The 16,732-nt window shown below is 43.2% G+C and overlaps 1 protein-coding gene across 1 annotated transcript; it reads right to left on the bottom strand.

Moving 5' to 3' along the window:
* Positions 1–1,687: 1,687 nt before the first annotated feature.
* On the bottom strand, positions 1,688–8,755 carry LOC140209498 (adenosine receptor A3-like). The gene is made up of 2 exons (XM_072277742.1): positions 8,022–8,755; positions 1,688–2,490 (listed from the first exon to the last, which is right to left on the bottom strand). The coding sequence occupies exons 1-2, from the start codon at positions 8,339–8,341 to the stop codon at positions 1,854–1,856; spliced, it is 957 nt and encodes a 318-aa protein (XP_072133843.1). The 5' UTR covers positions 8,342–8,755; the 3' UTR covers positions 1,688–1,853.
* Positions 8,756–16,732: the final 7,977 nt, after the last annotated feature.

A 16,732-nucleotide genomic window follows, 5' to 3' on the forward strand; every position in this document is an offset into this window, starting at 1 on the left:
TTTACAAGGATGTTGCCGGGACTTGAGAAACTCAGTTACAGAGAAAGGTTGAATAGGTTGGGACTTTATTCCCTGGAGCGTAGAAGAATGAGGGGAGATTTGATAGAGGTATATAAAATTATGATGGGTATAGATAGAGTGAATGCAAGCAGGCTTTTTCCACTGAGGCAAGGGAAGAAAAAAACCAGAAGACATGGGTTTAGGGTGAGGGGGGAAAAGTTTAAAGGGAACATTAGGGGGTCTTCTTCACACAGAGAGTGGTGGGAGTATGGAATGAGCTGCCAGATGAGGTGGTAAATGCGGGTTCTTTTTTAACATTTAAGAATAAATTGGACAGGTACATGGATGGGAGGTGTATGGAGGGATATGTTCCAGGTGCAGGTCAGTGGGACTAGGCAGAAAATGGTTCGGCACAGCCAAGAAGGGCCAAAAGGCCTGTTTCTGTGCTGTAGTTTCTATGGTTTCTATGCTTTCTATGGAATGGTGAACGGGAGCTGGTACAGTAACTGCATCTAAAACGATGGCTTCTGGAAGATTGAGCTCCACCATGAATGTGACTGTTTATTATCATGGGCCCTTTTTGGGTTTTTTTCTTTCCTATAACTGTTTGCTTAAGTTAACGTTCTTAAATACACTTCTCTATAATTGTATGCAGTGGGTGATCTATTATTCCTTGCTGACAGGCAATTGCAGGGTGGCAGTAAATCGCACAGCATTCACACAAGCCACATTTCAGATGGGTGAGACATCCCAATCTCATGGGTTTGGTGGGACCAAAGTTGTATACACCCTAGACATATGGAGCTTGAGGAAGGTGGTTCGCAAGAGGCTAACAAGCCGCATTTCCAGAGACACCCAGTAAAAAGGGACCATCTGCTGGATTCATACTTGGTCTCTAGGCTTCAGGACTGGTCGGCTTTTTGCAGTCTGGTCATGATAGTGTTTCTGTTTTTCTTCCCCTTCCACGTTAGCCAGTTTGACCTTCTGTGCTCCTTTAGCTGCCGACAGGATTTCATGCACTGGAAGGTTAGGGTGTATGTGTCAGTCCCTCAGCATTTGGGCTGGTGAGAGGCCACTCTGCAGTGGCACACTTCAGTAAATCATCAAACTTTTCTGGAAGTCCTCTCGTCCAGCTTGCACTTTCTTCATCAGGTCCTTCGCTACCTTGAACGAACTCTCTGCTAGGCCATTAGATTTTGGGTGGTGTGGGCTTGAAGTTATATGTTGAAAGCCCCCCAATCATTGGCAAAGGACTCAAATTCACAGCACGAAAATTGAGGACCGTTGAGTGATACCACTTCACAATGGAGGTCCATGCCTCACAAACGCAGCTTTCAGGAAGGAGATGATCACTGAAAGGCACTCAGGTGCGTTTTGAGTGAATTTGATTTTTAAAAAACTTGTGTTCTTCCAAGCTCAGCGTGCTCATTGAGATCTAAGATTGGGTGTAGTTTTGGCCACAAGAGAAGTGATAGGTGGTAAAAGTATGGATACCATAAATGTAGTTCCAGATCTTTGGAGGCTTATTCTGGAGGATCGTGGAATTACCCTGGTGTCAAAAATTATACTTAAGTTTATTTAACTGGATGGAGAGTTTTTAACTGAAGTACAATTGAATGATTGTGATGTTTCAGATTTAGATTCAGATCAGTTTATTGTCATGTACACAAGGGTACAATTAAATTCCATGCATGAAGCTCACAGGGTAAAGACTATACATGATAGTAATAACTACAACAAGAAATCCAGCGATGAGTATGAGAAAACAAAGTGGAGGAAGATACAGAAAATTACATATTGTGTACAATATAAACCTATTACTAATATCTGCAAATCTGTGCTCTGAGATACAATCAAACACTGCTGCTCATATTGCATTCTTTTTTAAACTGACTGTCAGAATTATCTATGTCAAAGATGTCATTCTTGAATCTGAAATAGCGATTCCAAATATGACGAAATGATACCCTGAATTTTTTTATCCTGTAAGCATATATCAGTGGATTCACGGCTGAATTTGCATGCGACAGCAATATCCCAATAGAGGTGGGTATTTCTAAATCAATATGTTTAGAGCTAAAGTACAAAATGCAGTTTACAATTTGTATAGGGAGCCAGCAGATAGCAAATAGGCTTAAAACTACAATCAATGATATTGCGAGTTTAAGCTCCTTCCTATAATACTTTGTTGAGTCTGTGGCATTGGTAACTATTTTACTTTGTTGCTTCCTAATAATCCAAAATACTTCAGCATACAGGCCAAATGTGATCACAAGAGGTATGAGTAACCCAACGAAAAAATAAAAATACACCAGATAGTCCATTCTGACCACCTCCAGAAAGTGGCATTTCCTGTGGGTAGAATTCCTCCACTCTTCACTGTTTCTGTTGTTCCACCCAATTACAGGAGTCAGCCCCATCAGAAAAGATCCGAGCCAACAAATGCCAACAGCAATCCAAGCTCTCTTCTGTGTAACAATGATCCGATATCTGTTGAATTAAAAGAAACATTATTTTATTTTCGGCAAATACAGTAAAATTTTGTGATTAATAAAATATTTTGTGATGTTGAAGACTAAAACTGCATTATTTATTGTACACCTTTAAAGCAGAAAATGTTATCAGCTGCATTATTAAAGCCACAACCAACAAATGATGCTTAGGACAAAAAATAAGATATTGAACTACGCAATGGGAAAACAATATAATATAGAATGATTTATATTCATTTAATTAATTTCATTCATGTAATTTTCATTCAATTACATCTTATGGTTTGCCAACATTAATTGAGCTTCCAGGTCCCACAAGTAACTGTCATCTGAGTCACAATAAAGTTGGTCTCAGGTGCACTGAAGGCTCTGCATGAAAGGTATTTAACCGGCCATTTAATTAAAGGGATAGTCGCTAATGATGAGAAACGTCAGCAGCCAACTTCAAACCTCTCTGAGGGTGCTTTTCAAATCTGAAGTGTTTTGTGTTATTTTATACTATTTATAAAAATGTGGCGTGTAAATTCTAAAAAATGATTATACTATGAGTGATGCAAGAGATTCTGCAGATGCTGGATTTTCTCAGCAAGTCAGGCAGCATCTATAGAGGGAAATAAATAGTCTATGTTTTGAGCCGAATTCTGATGAAGAATCTAAGCCCAAAACATCGAATGTCTATCTTCTTCCATAGATGTTGCCTGATTTAATGAGTTCCTCCAGTACTTTGAGTGTGTTGTTTGTTATATTGCTGGTAGTGCTTTTTGAGTAGAAGCTTCAGATCAGACTTCAGATGTGGTTAAGCTAGGAGGCGCAGAAGCCCACATGTCTGAAAGCCCTATTCACAGGATCCTACTTTCACACCCCCAGGTGCAATGACTTTGCAAAATAAGGTTTAGCAAAGCAAGATTACATTCTGCAGGAAAATCTCCAACCACACGCAAGTGACCTCTTCTACATACCAGAGATTGCTACATACAACAGTATTACAGAGGCATTAAGTACAAAGACAAACAGCCTCATATACTTAAGTTTCAGTGAGAAAGTTGTGTCATGGCATGCCATGCCAATTTCCACAAAGGGCGGAGTCAGAGTCACAAAGCTCTACAAGCACAGAAACAGGCTCTTCAGGCCTTCTAGTCGCACTGACCCGTTTTTCTAGCTTGTCCCATCTACCCACACCTGGACCATATCCCTCTGTGAACTTCTCATCCATGTACCTATTCAAACTTCTCATAAATGTTGCAATTGACCATAAGACCATAAGGTTGTTTAGATTAGATTATGAGGACACTCAGTCCTCGTTTATTGTCATTTAGAAATGCATGCATTAAAAAATAATACAATGTTCCTCCAGAATGATATCACAAGAAAACACAGGACAAACCAAGACTGAAACTTACAAAACCACATAATTATGACATATAGTTACAACAGTGCAAAGCAATACCGTAATTTGATAAAGAGCAGACCATGGGCACGGTAAAAACAGTCTCAAAGCCCTGATAGCCTCATCATCTCACGCAGGCGGCAGAAGGGAGAAACTCTCCCCACCATTAAACCTCCAAGCGCCGCAAACTTGCCGATGCAGCAGCATTGGAAGCACCCGATCGCAGCGGACTCTGAGTCCGTCCGAAAACTTCGAGCCTCCGACCAGCCCTTCGACACTGAGCACCGAGCACCATCCTCTGCCAAGCGCTTCGACCCCGCCCCGTCCGCTGAGCAACAAGCAAAGCCAAGGACTCGGGGCCTTCCCCTCCGGAGATTCTGGACCACAAAGTAGCAGCAGCAGCGAAATAGGCATTTCAGACATATCACCAGATGTTCCTCTGTGCTCTCACGTCCATCTCCATCAAATCAGGGTTGTGCACGGCACACTACTTGACAAATAACAGACATCGCCACCAGAGTGGCCGTTGCGAGCTGTGTCGCGTCGCCATCTTCTCCTCTCCTTCTCAGGTTAGGAGCAGAATTAGGCCATTTGGCCCATCGAGTCTGCTCCATTATTTCGGCATGGCTGATCCAATTACACTCTCAGCACCAGTCCCCTCCCATTCCCCCCCCCCCGTATCCCTTCAACTCCTGACAAATCAAGAATCTATCAACCTCTGCCTTAAATAAGCAAAAAGAGTTGACCTCCACAGCTGCCAGTGGCAACAAATCCTGTAGGTTCAGCACTCACTGGCTAAGGAAATGTTCATTAACAGCATTAGGCTAGGAAATACACTGCACAGCTTGTAATTAATCAAAGCTCACACTTTACTGCCTTCGCACCAACAACAATGTAACTATGTTGACCCCTGGCCAACAACTTTGATCATGAATTCTACTGTTCCCTCTGCAACAATACTCACTCAGACAACTTGTCCAAGAGTACCAGCATAGGGAATCTCTGTTATTCAGTTGATTGATTCTTACTTCGCCCAGCACCTGGCGTGGGGTTTCTTCCTTGTGGTGGTGGGTCTCTGGAGAGAGTTATCGCTGATAGCTCATTCAAAGTATCCACTTTTATACCCGTTCCTTACCAATTCAAATATTGCATTCCGATGTCATTGGCTGAAGGTCATCTGATTGACCTCTAACACCTTTTTACTGGCTCTGCTCCAGGCCAGCATCTATTTATTACCCTCTTCCCAACAAGTGACAATCAGTAATTTACCCAGACCCAAGTAATTTATGGTTCTTTGTTCTCTTCAGTAACCAGCTCAAATTATCCCAGGCAGGCACCAACTCCAACATTCACACACCTGCATGTTTTGTTATATCAAAGAACACCTCACAAATAACTTCTTTGGAAATGATCTCTAGTCCAGCAGATTACCTGAATCAACATTGTCTTTACTTCAAAACACAAAAAGCAAAGCAACTTTATCTCACAAAATGGAGGATGTAAAACAGTTCCACAAAATGGCAGCTTCCATCTCCAAGCACATGCCAAGAACAAAGATAATTGATCTGTCTGTTTCCACTGTCCTGGATGCATTCAGGTTTGACATTTTCTTCCATATTTTAAATCCATCATGGCCAACATCCTCACCTTTGTCCTAAAAGGATGCCCCTCTATTTTGAGGCTGCGTCCTCTAATCTTATTGGAGGCTAATCACTTTGGTGGCAAAAATAGGAAAACAGATTATTATCTGAATGGTGGCCGATTAGGAAAGGGGGAGGTGCAATGAGACCTGGATGTCATTATACACCAGTCATTGAAAGCTGGCATGCAGGTACAGCAGGCGGTGAAAAAGGCGAATGGTATGCTGGCACTTATAGCGAGAGGATTCGAGTACAGGAGCAGGGAGGTACTACTGCAGTTGTACAAGGCCTTGGTGAGACCACACCTGGAGTATTGTGTGCAGTTTTGGTCCCCTAATCTGAGGAAAGACATCCTTGCCATAGAGGGAGTACAAAGAAGGTTCACCAGATTGATTCCTGGGATGGCAGGACTTTCATATGAAGAAAGACTGGATGAACTGGGCGTGTACTCGTTGGAATTTAGAAGATTGAGGGGGGATCTGATTGAAACGTATAAAATCCTAAAGGGATTGGACAGGCTAGATGCAGGAAGATTGTTCCCGATGTTGGGGAAGTCCAGAACGAGGGGCCACAGTTTGAGGATAGAGGGGAAGCCTTTTAGGACCGAGATTAGGAAAAACTTCTTCACACAGAGAGTGGTGAATCTGTGGAATTCTCTGCCACAGGAAACAGTTGAGGCCAGTTCATTGGCTATACTTAAGAGGGAGTTAGATATGGCGCTTGTGGCTACGGGGATCAGGGGGTATGGAGGGAAGGCTGGGGCGGGGTTCTGAGTTGGATGATCAGCCAGATCATAATAAATGGCGGTGCAGGCTTGAAGGGCCGAATGGCCTACTCCTGCACCTATTTTCTATGTTTCTATGTTTCTATGAATCTGCATCCGCCATTTCTGCTGGCAGCTCATCCCACACTTGCACCATCCTCTGAGTGAAGAAGTTCCCCCTCAGTTTCCTTTAAGTATTTCACCTCTCTCCCTAAACTTCTGATCTCTAGTTCTAGTCTCACCCAGCCTGAGTGGAGGACGCCTGCTTGCATTTACCCGGTCTATAGCCCTCATAATTTTGTATACTTCTATAAGAACTCTCTCATTCTCCTGTGCTCCAGAGAGTAAAGTCATAACCTATTCAACCTTTCCCTATAACTCTAGCCCTTCATTCCTGCAACATTCTTGTAAATTTTCTCTGCACTCTTTCCAGTTGAGTGATATCTTTTCTGCAGGTAGGTGGCTAGAACCACACATAATACTCCAAATTCAGGCTAACTAGTATCTTATACAATTTCAATATAACATCCATACTCCAGTATTCAGTACTCTAAATTATGGAGCCCATGTGCCGAAAGCTCTCTTTACAACCCGATCTATGTGTAATGTCACTTTCAAGGAATTACAGTATATATCTGTATTACCAGATCCGTCTGTTCAAACACACAGTTCAGTGCCCACCATTCACTGAGTGTCCTTGCAAAGTGCAACACCTCACAATTGCCTGCATTTAATTCCATCGGCCATTTTCAGCCCATTTTCCCACTGGTCCAGATCACACTGCAAGCTTCGATAGCCTTCTTTGCTTTCCACTATGCCCCCAATCCTACTGTCATCTGCAAACTTTCTCTTTGAACAACATGCCTCTGCAAATTGTATGAGTCATTCATAGTACTTACTAGAATTCAGAACTCAGAGCCCACAAAAAGAAGGAACTTCTACTCTCCCAATGTCCAAGGAGAAATTATATTTGAAAAAAAGGAACTGGTGGAGAGATTGAACAAGCAATTTGCTTTGTTCTTGATCCAGGGAGACATAGAAAATGTTCTGGAAATAGTGTTGAATTGCACTTCTAGAGTAGGTAAGTTTAACTAACTTTTCTGTGCATTGGTGGACTGACAAAAAATCTCACCAGATCACAAAGAGCAAGGTAGACACACAGGATCTTTCCACTCAGTATTTTCCTTAAAAATTAAGTTCTAATCGTCAAGGCCTGTGCATGTTTAAATTGGGCTTTGACTGTAAAATCAGTAATAATAATTGCTAATGTGCATACAGCAATGTGCATGCGATTTGCTGACATTGATGGTTAAAGGTTAGTTTACCCACTAATACTGTGGCAAGAACTTTGGGTAATCTGCAGGGTTCTTTGCTTTACAATCTGCCCATCACATTCCCCTCCTTTGAACAAACAGACCGCCTGGCTTGGCTTCCATTCCATTCCATTCATTGCACTAATAATTAATACACACAGACTTATTGATACAATTGCCCAATTAAATTGTGGAAATGCATATCCACACCCATGCAGTACTCAAGTAATATTTTGTAAATATTTCCATTTATTTGTTTAAAACATTTTGCCAGACGGATAAAAAAAATCATCTTTCATCCAGGTCCATGGCCTGGTGAGAACGGAATTGGTCGGGTTAATATATAACGCGTGTTAGTTAAAACATCTTCACGAAGTTCAGAATGAGAAGCGGCTGGCATGACAGCCTTGATCTGGAGACATTTACCTGGTGGGGATCTTGACGCGCAGATAACGGTCCACCGCAATAGCCAGAAGTGAGAAGATTGAGCTTAGAGTCAGTACTAGCAGGATGCAGGACGTTAGAAGGCAGCTGTAGAAGTGCATGTGGAGCCCAGAGCTGATGACAATGGCCAAGGGGATGCCCAATATACCCACGGCGATGTCGGCCACGGCCAATGACACGATGAAGAAAAAGGTGGTTCCCATGAGTGCCCTGTTGATCCTGACTGCCCAGCAGACAAGTACATTGCCCAGGACAGAGATAACCGCGATCAGCACCTCCAGAGTAATGTAAAGAGCATACATTCTGGCCAGGCTCCTGACAGAATTTCACAGACTGCTCAGTGATGCCTGTGCCCGCTCTGTCTCCCGTTTCTCCCTCACGATTACAGGCGGGATATTTTAAAAAGAACACTGATTCAGCTTCTCGAAAGTTACTATGGAACTATCCGCAATCAAGCCAATGACAGCACGATCGTTCGTTTGTTTTCTGTTCTCCAATTCTTGATTGATAATTCCAGCAACAAGCAGAAACACCTCGGATTCAGCAATGCTGATGCAGTTCAATATTCGAATTCAATTGAAGTTTCCATTCCTGCATGGCGAAAAGTTCTCAGGGTGCGTCTCCCGACAGCAATATTGTCCCGGGTGCCCAAGAGATCTTAACTCTCCACGTACATATTTATAAAATGCAATCTGAATTTGCTTCCAGCTTTTGGATTTGCTTTTCTCAGATAGACAGTTGCTGCATCGAATCCACAGTGCAAACTGTAACTAGATCTGCCCTCTATATATTCTGATTTGCAGTTTCCGCCGCATCCTTTCAGCGCCTCTAAAGATAGACCCGATAACTTGCTTTTTTTTTGTAATTTATTTTTTATTGAAGTTCATCATCAAACAAACATTTCCATAAGATGTATTTCAGATATTGCACATAGTATATATCATATAATCATATTTGCCACAAATCTCCACATAATATTTATCTGAGGTATACCCCTATAGAAAAGGGAGGAAAGAAAGAACAAGCAAAAGGAGAAAACTATGTACAAGTAGGGAGTGATTTTTTTTTACAACATATTCATTGATCTGTGAGAATAAAATCAGGCCTATGAGGTGTTATGTAGTTAAACCATTTTTCCCAGTATGAATCAAATTGTTCCAACTTATGATTAACAGATGCAGTTATCTTCTCCATTTTGTAAATGTCCATTGTAATTTCCATCCATGCGTTTAAAGTTAGGCTGTCCTGTGATAACCGTTTCCTGGTAAGGGTCTTTTTACCAGCCGCCATCAGTATATTCATTAAATATTTATCTCTTTTCAACCATTCTTGAGGTACATACCCAAAATATATGGTCTTACTTTCCAAGGGTATTTCACATTTAAAAATGTCTTGTAGGGCATTGTCTATCCCACTCCAATAGTCTTTGATAACGAGACAATCCCAGAAAATATGATAATAGTTTGCATTTTAATTTCCACAACTTCTCCAGTAAACAGGGAGGTTACTATCATAATGGGATTTCTGAGAGGGTGTAATAAAATATCTTATCAAGTTTTTCCATCCAAACTCCCTCCATTTCTGTGAACTGGTACATTACCACTGATATTGCATAACTTTCATTTTAATATGACGTTTGTGTTCAAGGTGGTGCCATGGCAGGACTTACCCTATAGCTTTGTTTTAAAATTGAGCTGTCCGTCCGTATTACATCATTCCGCCATGTATTACAGTCAATGGTGCTAAAGAAACATGCACAGACATGAATTATTTGGATATACATCGGATGTGAAAACTTGTAAGGATGAACAGTGAACAGGGGTATCTGCAAGAAACATGGACCTCAATGCTAGTCATACTCTTAAACTCTAGCCACACTCTGTTAATACCTTGTCAAGTTGCTTTCTGTTAGTTTAATCAGAACATAACTCTCAAGTTTTAATTTGCTGCTTTATTGCTCCTTTCTTTCATGTAAACTAACATTGGTAAATTAGTAACTTCTTTTATTGTTCTTTTATCTGATTTATTGTTATTATAACAATAAAAACCTTACCTTGCATATTGCTCTACAGATCAATTCATTATGATGGCACATTGAGGCAGAACAAGGTAAATTAATAACAGATTGCAGAATACAATGTTCTAGGACAGAAAACATGCAGTACAGATAAACAGGAAAGTACAAAGTCACAAATGAAGTGGATCATGAGGTCAAGATTCCAGCTTATGGTACTAGGGAACCATTCAATAGTCTTATAAGGAGGGAGGAGAAGATGGCGGCGCGACACAGCGCGCGCGGCCATTCCGACTGAATATCGATATATGTAACTAGGGGTGCCATGCACAATCCGGATTTGATGGAGACAGTCGTGAGAAAGCACAGAGGAACATCTGGTGAAACTTCTGAAATGCCTGCTTCACTGCCGCTGCTACTGTGCGATCGAGAATCTCCGGAGACAAAGGCCCCAAATCCTCGGCTTTGCGTATCGCCTGTTGCTGGGGCCGGGGTTGAAACACTTGGCAGAGATGGTGCTCAGTGTCGAGTAGGTGGTTGGAGGCTCGGAGTTTTCGGACGGACTCGGAGTCGGACTGTGGTCGGATGCTTCCGGAATCCTGCATCAGCAAGTTGGCGGCGCTGGAGGTTTACCGTCTGCGTGAGATGATGGGACTTTCGAGTGACTCTGAGACTTTTACAGTGTCATGGTCTGTTCTTATCAAATTACAGTATTGCTTTGCCCTGTTGTAACTATGTGTTATAATCATGTGGTTTTTGTTAGTTTTAAAGTCAGTTTGTCATGTGTTTTCGTGATATCGTTCTGGAAAAACATTTTATCATTTCTTAATGCATGCATTGCTAAATGACAATAAAAGGGGACTGCGTGTCCTCATAATCATAATCATATAATAACAGGATAGAGTTATCCTTGAGCTGGGTGCTTTGTGCTTCCAGACTGTTGGATCTTCTGTCAATTGGTGGGGGCGGGGGGGGGGGTGGAAGGGAGAATGTCCAGGGTGGGTGGGATCTTTGATATTGCTGCCTGCTTTACTGAGGCAGTGAGAAGTGCAGATAGAGTCCATGGGGGGTGGTGAGTTCTGATTTCTGTGACGTTCTGAGCTGTGCCTACAACTCTCTACAGTTTCATGTGGTCATGGATTGAGCAGCTGTCATACAAAGCCTCCAGAGAGGATACATTCTAAAGTGCATGAATAAAAATTGGTGAGGGTCAATGGGCCAAATTTCTGTGGCCTCCTGAGTGAGTAGAGGTGCTAGTGAGCTTTCTCGGCCGTGGCGTCAGTGTGACTGGACCAGCACAGGCTGCTGGTGATGTTCAACCTAGGAACTTGACGTTTTCAACCTCTTTCACCTGAGCACCGCTGAAGTAAGCAGCGCATCTACCCAGCTCCACTTCCTGAAGTTAATGATTGTTTTTTTCACTGACATCAAGGGAAAGATTATTGTCATGACATCATGTCATTAGGCTTTCCGTCTACTTTCAGTGCTCCAACTCACTTTCATTTGAGAATCATCTGCAAATTGTACATGGAGTCTGAGCGTAATCTGGCCGTGCAGTTGTGAACGTACAGGGAGCAGAACAGAGAAGCAGACGATGCAGCCTTTTGGGGTGCCAATTTTGAGAATAATCGCGGCAGAATTGTTGCTGCCGGTCCCTACTGATTGTGATCTGTTCGTCAGAAGGCCAAGAATCCATTTGCAAAAAGACGTAATCTGTGCAAAGTCTAAAGTCACAGCCAGGGTCACCCTCTGAGCCAGATACTTTCTGCAGGCTCATTGTCCAGAAGACTGATTTTATGTTTGCAATGGTAACTTTTGGGTACAGGAGTGTTTAAGGCTGTTAGTGTCATGGTCCAGTCCGTGAAGTCCGCATTCCGTTTCACGGTCCGGTCTGTGGACACAGGATTCTGGGTCTTCCAGCTGTCCCTTGTTTTGGTTGATTTAATCATGGGCACCTGATTCCCATCTTGGGGCTTGAAATATAAGTAGCCTTGGGGTTGAGTGTGAGCTGCTGGTTTGTCTTGTCAAGATTCCCTGGGAGCAACTGGCTGGTGGAAGGCTAGAGTGGCTACTTGCCATCTTTAGGCTGCGATTGGGGAACCAACCCCTCATGGAGCCTTGCTGTCAGTAGTCAAGAGTTGTCTTTGAGGTATGGATTTGGCTGTTTCCTTGGCCAGCTGAGTGGCTGCCACCCACTCTGAGCAAGGTGATCCAGCTGTTTCTGTTCCCAGTGCCCCCCCCCCCCCCGTGACAGAATGAACCAGCCAACCACAGACCCAGTGACACAGACACTGGAGATGAACTCTCACCATCCAGGATTCCCTAGTGTTGAATCCACCCCCCCCCCCCCCCACTCCTGCCTGAGTTGTCCTTAGTCCTAGCAAGCCTATTCCATCACCCAGAAGTTCCCATAGAAGGGGGGGGGGGGGGTACTGTCATGATCTGGTCTGTGAAGTCTGCATTCCAGTTCACGGCCTGGTCTGTGGACTCAGGACTCTGGGTCTTCCAGCTGTCCCTTGTTTTGGTTGAGTTAATCATAGGCACCTGATTCCCATCTTGGGGCTTGAAATATAAGTAGCCTTGGGGTTGAGTGTGAGCTGCTGGTTTGTCTTGTCAAGATCCTCTGGGAGCAACCTGCTAGTGGAAGGCTGGAGAGGCCACTTGCTATCTTTAGACTGTGTTGGAGAACCATTGCTTCATGGAGACTTGCTGTCAGTAGTCGAAGACGTCTTTGTGGTATGGATTCGGCTGTTTCCCGGGCCAGCTGAGTGGGTAGGGATCTGGCTGTTTCTGTAGCCAGCTGAGGTTTGCTGGTTGTAACTGCAACCCAGAAGCAGAGATGGAACTGTCTGTCTTTCTTTGATGTTTTTCTCTTCTTGTCCTCACCTCTGTGGGGTAAGTCAGGCTGTTCTGCCACTGCCCTGCGGGGGTACCTGTCTTGTCTTTGCCTCTGTTGGGTAAGTCTGGCCGTCCTGATGTTACCCAACGGGTGGACCTGTCCCACCTTGGTGTGGAGATAAAGTTGAGTCCCGGCTTGTCTATGGATGAGTCCCGGCTCTGTCTATCTACTGTCCAGTCTCATGTTGGTATCGTGTTAAAGGTGAGTCCTGGCTTTTTGAAGGATAAGTCCCGGCTTTATGTTGATGTTCAGTTCCAAGTCTGTCTCCGAGCTCCAGCCTCCGAGTTATCAGCTTCTGCATTCTGACAGCCAAGACCCCAGCCTGCCTCCAAGCTCGAGAGCCAAGACCCCAGCCTGCTGTCTTGTAGTCATGTCATGTCCTTGCCTGGTACTGGGACCTGAGCCCGAGGCAAGACCTAGGTTCTGGGTCCTTGTCCAGTCTCTGGCTCGGGGTCTAAGCCCAAGTCTGCGTTCTTGTCTCTGCTCCTTGTCTGTATCCTGTCATGTCCCTACTCTGGTCAAGTCCTGCTCTTTGTACTTCAGTGTCTGTGTCAGCATTTGGGTCCATTCCCAGTGCCTCCCTCTCTCCCCCCCCCCCCCCCCCCTTGTGACAGTTAAAGTAGGTGGTGACATTCATTCATAGAAAAATGAACATCATATGCATCTTTGTAATGTTGATGACTCTGCAGGGACCCACAACAGAATGAAAACAACTTTATAATGTGCTTTTAATTTGTGCTATTTACCATTTGTGAAAAAGTTAAACTGAATGTTGCGTGATGAGTTTCACTATGCAGAGATCCATTTCACAAGACAAAGGAGCAGAAGTAGGCCATTCAGCCCATCAAGTCTGCTCTGCAGCTCCTCCATGAGCTAAACTATTCACCCATCTAGTTCCAATTTCTGGCTTTTTCCCCATATCCCTTGATACCCTGACTAATTAGATACCTGTCAATCTCCTCCTTAAACACCCTCAATGATTGGGCCTCCACAACCATACGTGGCAACAAATTCCACAAATCCACGACCCTCTGGCTAAAAAATTTCTCCTCATCTCTGTTTTAACTGGGTACCCTCTAACTCTAAGACTATGGCCTCTTGTCCTGGACTCACCCACCAAGGGAAACAACCTTTCCACATCTACTCTGTCCAACCCTTTCAACATTTGAAATGTTTCTGAGATTCCCTCTCATTCTTCTATACTCTAATGAATACAATCCAAGACCTGACAAACGCTCCTCATATATTAGCCCCTGCATTCCAGGAATCATCCTCATAAATCTTCTCTGAACTCTCTCCAACATCAGTATATCCTTTCTAAGATAGGGGGCCCAAAACTGCACACAGTATTCCAAATGAGGTCTCACTAACGCCCCATTGAGCCTCATCAACACCTCCTTACTCTTATACACTATTCCTCTTGAAATGAATGCCAACATAGCATTCGCTTTCCTTACTGCCAATCCAACTTGGTGGTTAACCTTTAGGGTATCCTGCAAGAGGACCCCCAAGTCCCTTTGCACTTCCGATTTTTGAATTTTCTCCCCATCTAAATAATAATCTGCCCGATTATTTCTTCAAATGTACAACCGTACATTTGTCAATGTTGTATCTCATCTACCATTTCTTTGCCCACTCTCCTAAACTGACTAAGTCTCTCTGCAACCTTTCTGTTTCTTTACATTTCCTGCTTCTCCACCTATCTTGCTGTCATCTGCAAACTTGGCCACAAAACCATTTAATCCATAATCCAAATCATCGATATACGTCGTAAAAAGAAGCGACCCCAACACCGACCCCTGTGGAACACCACTAGTAACCAGCAACCAATCAGAATAGGATCCCTTTATTCCCACCCTTTGCTTTCTGCCTATCAGCCAATGCTCCACCCATTTCAATATCTTTCCTATAATTCCATGGGCTCTCATCTTATTAAGCAGCCTCATATGCGGCACCTTATCGAAGGCCTTTGGAAAATCCAAATACACAACATCCACAGCCTCTCCCTTGTCAATCTTATTCGAGATTACCTCAAAAAATTCCAGTAAGTTGGTAAGGCAGGATCTTCCCTTCATGAAACCATGCTGGCTTCGGCCTATCTTGTCATGCACCTCGAGGTATTTCATAACCTCGTCCTTGAGGATTGACTCCAATATCTTTCCAACCACTGATGTCAGACTAATAGGTCTGTAATTTTCTTTTTGCTGCCTCCTTCCTTTCTTAAATAGCGGAACAACATTTGCGACCTTCCAGTCCTCCAGAACCATGCCAGAGTCTATTGATTCCTGGAAGATCATTTCCAATGCTTCCACAATCTCCAAAGCCACCTCCTTCAGAACCCTTGGGTGCACCTCATCCGGGCTGGGAGACTTATCTATTCTTAGTCCACTTAGCTTCCCAAGCACTTTCTCTCTAGTTATCTTGACTGTACCTAATTCTATTCCCTGATACCTCTGGTTATCAGGTATATTGCTCATGTCTTCCACTGTGAAGACTGATGCAAAATACTCACTCAGTTCCTCCGCCATCTCTTTGTTATCTATTATAATTACTCCAGCATCATTTTCAATCGGTCCCATATCTACCCTTGTCACTCTTTTACTCTTCATATATTTAAAAAAAACTCTTAGTATTTGTTTTTATGTTAATTGCCAACTTCCTTTCATAATTCATCTTTTCTTTCCTAATGTCTTTCTTAGTTTTTCTGTAAGTTTTTAAAAGGTCTTCCAGTCCTTATTTTTCCCACTAATTTTTGCTTCCTTGTACACCGTTTCTTTTGCTTTTATTTTTGCCTTAACCTCTCTTGTTAGCCACACTTGTGCCATTTTTCCATTCATGATTTTCATTTTTCTTGGAATATATTTTTCCCGCATTTTCCTTATTTCTTGTAGGAATCTCATCCACTTCTGCTCTGCCATCTCTCCATTTAGTTTACTTTTCCAATTGACTTGGGCTAGTTCCTCTCTCATACCACTAATTTCCCCTGTTCCACTGAAATACCGATACACCTGATACCAGCTTCTCCTTTTCAAATTTGAAACTGAACTCAATCATACTATGATCACTACTTCCAAGAGGTTCCTTTACCTCCTGCTCCCTAATCGCCTCAGGTTTGTTACACAGCACCCAGTCCAAAACAGCCGGTCCCCTGGTGGGCTTCTGGACAAGCTGCTCCAAAAAGCCATCCTGTAGGCATTCTACAAACTCCCTCTCCTGAGATCCATTACCTTCCTGACTTTCCCAATCCACCTTCATATTAAAATCCCCCATAATTATCTTGACATTGTCCCTCTGACACGCTTTTTCTATTTCTAGCTGCAACGTGTAGTCCACATCTCGACTGCTGTTTGGAGGCCTGTATATAACTGCTATTACTGTCTTTTTTCCCTTGCCATTTCTTAATTCTACCCATAAGGATTCTACCTCTTCTGATCCTATGTCCCTTCTTTCTATTGATTTGATATCATTACTTACCATCAGGGCCACGCCACTCCCTTTACCTACCTTTCTATCTTTCCAAAACACTGTGTATCCTTGGATATTCAGCTCCCAATCACATCCATCATTTAGCCATGACTCGGTGATGGCCACAATGTCATATCTTTTAACCTGCAGCTGTGCAGCAAGGTCATCCACTTTATTTCTAATGCTGCATGCATTTAAGTACAGTACATTTAGATCGGTACCTGTTGCCACTTGTGCTATATTTCCATTTTGCAGCAAATTATCCTGTATATTCTCCAGCCTGTCCTTGCCATCTTTGCTGCACAGTATTTTTGA

This window comes from Mobula birostris, chromosome 14, assembly GCF_030028105.1.
Source record: "Mobula birostris isolate sMobBir1 chromosome 14, sMobBir1.hap1, whole genome shotgun sequence".
Classification (NCBI taxonomy): Eukaryota; Metazoa; Chordata; class Chondrichthyes; order Myliobatiformes; family Myliobatidae; genus Mobula; species Mobula birostris.